Source organism: Elephantulus edwardii, unplaced genomic scaffold (assembly GCF_000299155.1).
Source record: "Elephantulus edwardii isolate Elephantulus edwardi_28Jun2011 unplaced genomic scaffold, EleEdw1.0 scaffold00398, whole genome shotgun sequence".
Lineage (NCBI taxonomy): Eukaryota > Metazoa > Chordata > Mammalia > Macroscelidea > Macroscelididae > Elephantulus > Elephantulus edwardii.
Genome location: NW_006400148.1, coordinates 242,321 through 251,035, shown reverse-complemented (window position 1 = coordinate 251,035; position 8,715 = coordinate 242,321). Strand labels below are relative to the sequence as shown.

Sequence of the window (8,715 nt, the reverse complement as noted above, 5' to 3'; positions counted from 1 at the left end):
AACTTAGGAAGGACTGACAAGCATTATGCCAAGCAAACTAACTCAGTTTCATAAGGACAAATACTGTATAAGACCATTATTGTAGAAATAGAAAGATAACTAGTAAAATATGTCTAAGGATCTGGGGATGGTGGTAGGAGCGGCGGGATGAGCATGAGCAGGAGGAAATTTTAGGGTTGCACAATTTGAAGGGTGGAAGGAGGGGTGGGTAAAGGAAATGGAGAAGATGCAATAGGGATCTAGAAAGACAAGGTAATTGTAGGCATAGTTGATTAACTTTATAAAATATAATGACTGGGATAATGATATGAAACACAAGGTGAATGAAGGATAGTGTGTATGACCTTTGTAAGCAAACAAATGTAAAATAAAAAATTATTGTTTTTTTCTTAAAAGCAAGAGAGGTAGACCAGAGTGTTTTTTAGAGGCAAGGATGGCAAAGGTTCATCTCATGTTCTTTGCATATGTTGTTAGGAGGGCTATTACTTGGAAAGAACATTATGCTTGGAAAAGTTAAGAATCAGCAAAAGAGAGGTGTACTCTCAACAAGATAGACTGACATAGTTTTCAGCAACAGACTTAAGTATTCCGGAAATGATGAGGAGATGCAGAGTATCAGACAGGGTTTAGATCAATTGTTCTTTGGGACTCTATCAGTTGTACTAGATTCAATGGCTCCTAACGACAACAATAGTAACATGAATAATTTATGTGTGACTCTATGCCTAAAGATAGACAGTCCAAACCTATCCAGCAATGTTGTGGTGTTGTTATGTGTCATCGGGTCACTTGCAATTCATAGCAACTCTATGAACAACAACCCTAAACCCTTCTCTAGTCTGTATCAATCTTACTGTTTCTGACACATTTACCTGCATTACTCCAGTCACTGAGTCAGTCCATTTCATTGAGGATCTTCTTCTCTTGCACTGTCTCTCCACCCTCTCAAGCATGACTTCCCTCTCTAAGGACTGGTCCCTTCTTGAAATATATCCAAAGAAGGACAGAAGAAGCTTCTAAATCCTTGCCTCAAAGGATAGGCCTGGTTTCACCTTCTCCAGGATGAATCTGTTTGTTCTCCTAGCAGTCCATGGTATATACAGCACTTCTCATCAGCACCACAGCTCAAAGGCATCAATTCTCCTTCTATTATCCCTAGTCACTTCCCAGCTTTATGATTAATAGCAAGTAATTGCAAAGACCATGACATGTAGCAGGCACACCTTAATCTCTAGATTGATATCATTGCTCTTCAGTACTTGGAGATGTCCCTAACAGCCGACTCTCCCAATGCAATTCATCTTTTAACTTCCTGCTGCTGGTGCCAAGACTGTTGATTGTAGAGCCAAGCAAATTGATGCTATTAACAATCTCAAACTCTTCACTATCCATCATGATGCTGCCAATTGGCCCAGTGGTGACAATCTTTATTTTTTTTTATGTTGAGCTTCAATCCATATTGAAGGCTGCAGTCCTTGACTTCTGCAGCAAGTGTTTCAGATCCTCCTCAGTTTCAGCACCCAGGGTTGTGTCATCTGCATAACGCAGTTTGTTGATGAGTCTTCCTCCATTCCTGATGCCACACTTTTCCTCTTAGAGCCCAGCCTCTAGGATGATGTATTCTGTATATAGATTGAAAATGTGTGGACATAGGACACATCCCTAGCATATACACTTCCCATTTTTGAATCATGCAGCATTTCATTGCTCTGTTCTGAAGATTGCCTCCTGGTCCAAGTATATATTTCACATAAGTATGCTTAAGTGTTCTGGGATTCCCATTCTTCTCAGAGTTAGCCACGCCCAGCAATACCATGGAATAACAAAGTAGCTGATGTGCTTTTATTAAGACTATAACCAGATAAACACAATGGAAGGGGATCTGGTTGTCCTCGAGGGAGCTGCATTAACAAACCAGAAGCTATCCTTCTCCAGTGTTTTCCAGTCTACCAAAGGCCCTGCAGGAAGAAAATGTGCAAGCTCTTGTACAATTTCCAGCCTCAGAAATCGATGGAGGGTCAGGTGTGACCCAACTCCAACTCCCAACTCTATGGCAATGGGTTTGAGTTGTTTCTTCTCTTTTGAAAGCCTACAGAGCAGTCCTGTTCTGTAAAATGACTCAATAGCAACTAAAAGCAAAATGAAAACATGAAGCTACTTCTAAAAATTACCCTCTAAATATATTTACCATATACAATTCCCGTTTTCACATGTTTCATTACATGTCACATAATCTCATTCACTTCCCTTAATTTACAGCTCAATTTGAGGTCAAGCCAAATTTACATTTCCTTTAACATGTCTTACAATGTAAATCTGTACTGCAGTCACTTTTGTTTGCTATGAGGCTGAACACTGTCACACGGATGTGTCAAATGTGTTAATGGTTGGCTACAATGCGGACAGAGAGTGGGGTGGAGCTCCCCTATTGAACAAATGTGGAAGGAGGAGTGGCATCCACTTCCATAATAGCTTGCCTCCGGAAACCCTATGAACCTGGAGAGAGGAAGAAAGGCACCCAAGCATTGAGGACTCTCCTTCATAGGGTTGCTACGAGTCGCCTGCCACTCGACGGTACGTAACAACAACAACAATGTAAATCTATTTATTTTAAGTTCTTTTACTTTTGTTTTTATCAAAATCTCCTTTTATTTCATCATCTTCCTTGAAAGATCTTTTACTGTATATAAAATTTTGGTCCAGATCATTGTTTCCTTTGAGCATTCTAAAGTGTTCCACATCCTTCTATCTCTATTGTTACCAATGAGAAGTTAGAAATCATTTCAATTTTACTTCTCTTTAGTATTTCTTTTTTCTCATAGCTCTTAAATGTTCCATTTTTATACCCCTTTTTTATCAATTAGATATATTTCAGCCTCTCTGAGTAGAAAGATGGAATTGTCACCCACTGGTGTAAGCATCAAGAGTCAGACCTGTCTCATAAGTGACCGTCCATTGGATATCTGAGGCTGCCAATCACACAGGAGATTTTCTTTCTTTCTTCCTCAGAGCCACTGGTAGATCTGAACCACCAGAGAGACTCCACCTTTGGGTCAGCAGCGTGCCTCTCTGTGGACTATGCCACCAGAATTTCCACTGAAGTAGAGAAGACTATAAATGCAAGCAATTGCATATATAAATTTGGAGTGAAAGGAGAGTACCGGGCTAGAGATAGAAAAACAAAAGTGTGTTTTTTAAAAGTCAAATGCTCAATTAAATGTCTAAATAAAGTAACCAAATAGACACAAGAGACCTGAGGCAATGAAAAAAAAAAGAAAAACTGTAGAAGGGAAAATTATTTTTGAAGTGGATTAGAGGAGATAATTTATTATTACATAGTAAGAGTTGGCCTCGTTATACAAGTGTTCAGATCTTTCATTCATAGGGTTGCTATAAGTCATCTATGACTCGACGGCACTTAACAACAACAGCAACAATAACAAGGGTTGGCCTCAGGCAGGAGCAGCAAAATTCAGCCACAGAAACAGAGGGAAGGTAGATTATTTGGATTTAGATACAGATAGATGAGTTGATGTGGTAGTAGAAAGTAGGTATTTTTTGGAAAGGAGAAAAAGTATGAAATAGCCATCTAAAATATGAAAGAGTGAGCAGGCTAGAAACATTGAATAAGATTTCTAGGCAGTACTAAAGGCCTTGTTATGGCTTTAGGATTGTGATTTTTTTAAGGCAGATCAGTAAGGATGAGTTTATTTAAAGTATTGAGGCTCAATATTAAGAAAACAGTGATTCTCACCACTGGGCCAATTGGAAACATCATGATGAATGATGAAGAGATTGAGATTGTTAACAGCTTTAGTTTATATCTGGCTCCACAGTCAACACTCTTGGCATCAGCAGCCAGGAAATTGAAAGACCTATTGTGATGGGAAAGTCTGCTATTAGAGACCTCTCCCAAGTACTGAAGAGCAATAGTGTTACTCTAGACCAAGAGCAATAGTGTTACTCTAGACCAAGATGTGCCTGATCCAGACCATGGACTTTGCAATCACTTGCTAGGCATCAGAGAGCTGGACAATGACTACTGATGATAGAAGAAGAATTGATGCCTTTGAGCAGTGGTGCTGGAGAAGAGTATAGAATATATCATGGACTGCTAAGAGAATGTATAGGTTTGTCCTGGAGGGGGTTAAACTAGATTGCTCCTTGGAGGGAAGAATTCTGAAGCTTTGTCTGACATACTTTGGACATGCTGCAAGGAGGGACCTGTCCTTGGAGAGGGACCTCATGCTTGGGAAGGTGGAGGGACAGCACAGAAGGGGAAGACCCTCTATGGGGATAGGTGTGTCTGAGACAAGTGAGATTGGTTCAGGATAGACCAAGGTTAGGGCTGTTGTACATATGGTCGCTAAGAGTTTCAGACAAATCGATTTCACATAACAACAACAAGAAGGGATTTTCCTAGGATAATACAAAACCAAAGCAGGAAAATATAGTTGAGGCTGAAAGTGATTACCACTGCCAGTCAGAACTGAGTGAGGTAAAATGAAGTGAGGGAATGAGCTGGATGGGAGACAGTGAAAAGATAATGAAAGGGAAAAAAATTAGGGGAGATGGATAGGTCCAACAATGAAACATGGTTTAATCAGTGAACAATGGTGTTCATGGTTTCTATTTTAAAAATATTTGAAAAGATCATACAAAATTTTCTTTTGCTTTCGAAATGATTTGTAACAACCGTTGTGGTCAAAGATTATTGGAGTATGGATTCTGGAAAGAATGAGATTAAAAAATAAGGGGCTGAAGAACCGAAAATTATCTGATGGCATTTGCAAGCATGGAGAACTTGATAGTATTGGGTCCTAGGTATGAATATGTGGCTAAGTGACTGAGAAATGGTGGAGGAGATGTTTATTGGAGAAGATAAGGCAAAAGGACTAAGAGGCCAGCGCAGTGTAATGAGTATGGATGGTGTGGGAGGACATAGCAAGCGAGCCATCAGTTCGTATCTTCAAATGATTTAGGAAGGTGACTTGTTTTAAAGGAGAAAGGGATCTTCTGGAAATAGCATTAAGAAAGGTAGACCCCAGAGCACCCTACCCTTTATATCAAACCACTAACCTAGGGCAACACAGTGTGCCAGAAAAAAAGACCTTCCATTTGAGAGAACTCTTGGAGAAGTAGTGTTCTCAGCCTAGTGCAGCACGAAGGGGGTTCTATGAAGCATCGAAATGAACTGGTAACTTCACCTGAACATGAAATTGGACTCTCCACCTTCTAATACTGAAAGCAGTGGAAAAGGAGAGATGAGGGGCCTGACGAAAGGAGACATACAATCTTTTCAAAAGACTTTGTTGTATTCTTTTATTTAAAAATGTTCCATATATATCTATAACCATGTTTATATCCCTAGCAATTAGAACAATGGCAGGGGTAAAATCACAACATAATACATGTTTATGTGACTAAACTCATCTGACATGAGAGCTCACAATGGACCATATCTTTAAAGGCAATATTTGGAGACAAAAACCTTATTTTAAATCCTGATATAAGGCCTCATTAGAGATTTCTATCTTGATCTGAGTGTTGGATCTGAGAAGGTCTTTTCAAAAGTGAAGCTAATTGTAAAATTAGCTGTAGTGGTTCTTTTCCTACAGACATATTGTGCAGCTTGTTATAAGGCATTGAGATAGGTAATAGTTTTTAGAATTCACTTTCATTCTTTCATTTTGAAGAGGAAAACCTGCCATTTAAAAACAAGGCTAATTAAAGCTTTTCCACTATTTCATTATCTGAATGTAGTTGCAAATTCTGACTTAAAACTCTTATCAGAGGGAGACTCAACATTTGTCCCTTAACAGCAAATGAACATTCAATTAACACTTCAATACAAGAGTATTTTAAATAAAAATTTACTTTATTGTTAATCTCATTCTTTACAAATGCAAATACCCACATTTTTTAAATCCAAAGGGTTCTACCCTTTTATTCTCAAGAGAGGAGAGGAAAAAAAAAAAAACCCACCTCTTTTCTTTATTTACAGGGAAGACCTGAATTTTCTGAAGTTGTTAAGAAGTTAGAAGAGTGTCTCTGTAACATTGAGGTAAGACCCTTAACTTCTAAAATGTGTCCATAAAAAAGCCTGTCTATCCAAGGATGTCAGGAAATATGGTTAAAATGAGCCCTGTGGAAAGAAAATAAGTACATTTCTGAAGCTCCATTTATATTTAACCTTTATGAAATTCTTGGGATAGAGCAGAGTGGGTGCAGCTACAGAGGTAAAGACAAAATTCCGGAGTGAATTCGTGCTCTTCCTAAAAATCTAAAACCATAAAAACCAAAGCAATGTTGTGTCATTGATTTCAACTAGTAGTGACCCTCAATGGGTTTCTAAGATTGTCTTTGCTAAAGAACGTTGATTGTTTTTCTCTGAAGGAGTGGCTGGTGAGTTCCAACCAGTTCTCAACATCCCAACATATCACACACAGAAACAGAAAAACAAGTTCAACTTAAATAACTGTTGTTGTTAAGTAGCGTCCAGTAGGAACTGGCTCATAACTGACAACACCACAGATTTTCAGAGGCAATAATTCTTGAGGGAGGACACTGCTCATCTTCTGTGGAGTAGATAAGGGATTTGAATCAAGTACCTTTGGGATTGGAGCACAACTCCTTACCTCTAAGCCATGAGAGTTCAAGTACTTGAAATATGTGTTATTGTTGTGTGCCATCAACTTGAGTCGACTCATAGCTAACCCTCCAGTATGGTTTTAGAGGCAGTAAATTGCATTGAAGGAGGTTGCCTATCCTTCTCCCTCAGAGCAGCAGGTGGATTCCAGCTGTGTGCCTTCGGGATTGCAGCTCGACTTAGCACTGTTGCTGTTGTTGTGTCCCATTGAGTCAAAACTCACACATAACTGATCCTCCAAGTGGGTTTTCAGAGGCAGTAAACCACAGAGGAGGAGATTGTTCTTCATTGTTTACACACACACACACACACACACACACACACACACACACACACATTTTAAAGGAAAGAAGTGACTGAATATTGAGGATAAGTGTTTGGGAGACAATGAAGTTGATTCAACAAAGAGCAGAGTTCAGAGCTGTTGTACATAGGATTGCTATGAGTTGCAGGTGGCACAAAACAACAACAACAATAAAACTACCCCCCACACACACACACACCCTTCCCCCACGCCCATGAGTACAGGAAAGATTGGTAGCTCTAGTGGCCTAGTGCACAAGAAGTTAAGAAGTTGCACTGCCAACCTTAAAGCAGGTAGTTGGGATCCACCATTACCCCTGCAGGAAGATGAACAATCCTCTCCCTTGTAGTTTACAGCCTTGAAAACCTGCTAAAAGGTCAGCTATGAGTTGCTTTCAACTCAATGGCATGTAACAACAACAGTAGTGAAAGGTAAGCCAAAATGTCGGACTCCTGCCCATTTATATTCAAGAGGAAAGGGGAAAATTATTACCAAAATTAATGCCTAAATTGACTGGGAGGTGTTACTTTCACAGAATACACATGTTGCATAAAGTGATATATGTTGCTAATCAGGCTAATAGAATTTTCTCCCTTAATATCAAGGAGCTGTTGGCTTTAATTTTCTCCGTAATTGCCTTAATTTTCTATGCACCTGGTCTGGAGATAGCATGTGAAAGCAGGCAAGGGAGTTAAATATGAGCAGTAAATAAAAAATAATATATTCCCAAATGCCAAATACTATGGTCAGAGGGGGTAGACAAGACGTTTATATGGTTGGAGAAATCTGATATGAAGGGAAGGAACAAAAATGGCATGTATCACCCAGGGACTATACAACAGGTTCTCAAAGTGGGACCATTCAAAACAAAACAAAACAAACCAAAAATCTAACTAACTAGAAAAAGAGAAAAACAAAAAAACCAAACACTAAATATCCTTTTTGTTTGTTTGTTTAAAATGTCGCTGGAACTTAGCCAATTAAAAATAAAAATCTTTGCTATCCAGTCGATTCCAACTCATGGCAACTTTTCACTGATGGGTTTGGGGGTTATAAAGCTGCCATTTTTCCTCCATGGAAGGACTGATGAGTGACCGGCAATTTTTATTAACTGCTGCTTATCGTTTAACTTATCATTCCACCAGGGCTGCTAGAAGCCTTCCTAGACCCCTGTAAAAGAATGTCATGTCTGCTACCATGGGCTGTCTCATGACTTTAATAGAGCTAAAGAGAATGCATTTTATGTAGAATGAAGCTTCAGAATTCATATAGAAAGCCTCTTTTTACCTTCTTTTCCGTTTTGAAACCTATGCAGAGTAGGGGAAAGTAGTGGTATAGTTAGAAGAACTTCAGGAGCTTCTACCTTGGCGACAGCTTTTGCAGAGATTTTGGATGTAGAGAGAAGTCTTTGGGACTTGGTAAAAAGTAACTTTGACCTTTGAACCTTTGTTCTTGACCAAACAAAGGTTCTCCTACACTGGATATGAAACTAGTTAGATCAGTAGTTGGATTCCAGAAACAAGGACAATGGTGGAATTGATAAACTTTCCTGTATTATATTGATGAGATTGCCTGGTGCAGTCTTTACCAAGTGAGAAAGATGAACACCAAAATGGACTCTTTCAAAGAGAGGTTGCGGCCATCTCGAGGCGCCGCCGCAGCACCCACTGGAGCCGCGATGCCTAAAGGAGGGAGGAAAGGTGGCCATAAAGGCCGGGCACGGCAGTACACGAGCCCAGAGGAGATCGACGCGCAGCTGCAG

The 8,715-nt window shown here is 39.5% G+C and overlaps 1 protein-coding gene across 1 annotated transcript in view; it reads left to right on the top strand.

Moving 5' to 3' along the window:
• Positions 1 to 8,715, top strand: part of TNNI3K (TNNI3 interacting kinase) — a 617,968-nt gene that overhangs the window by 502,213 nt on the left and 107,040 nt on the right. The window contains exon 23 of the mRNA XM_006902367.1: positions 6,005 to 6,064. Coding sequence (XP_006902429.1) covers positions 6,005 to 6,064 — 60 coding nt within the window. The remainder of the gene's footprint in view (positions 1 to 6,004; positions 6,065 to 8,715) is intronic.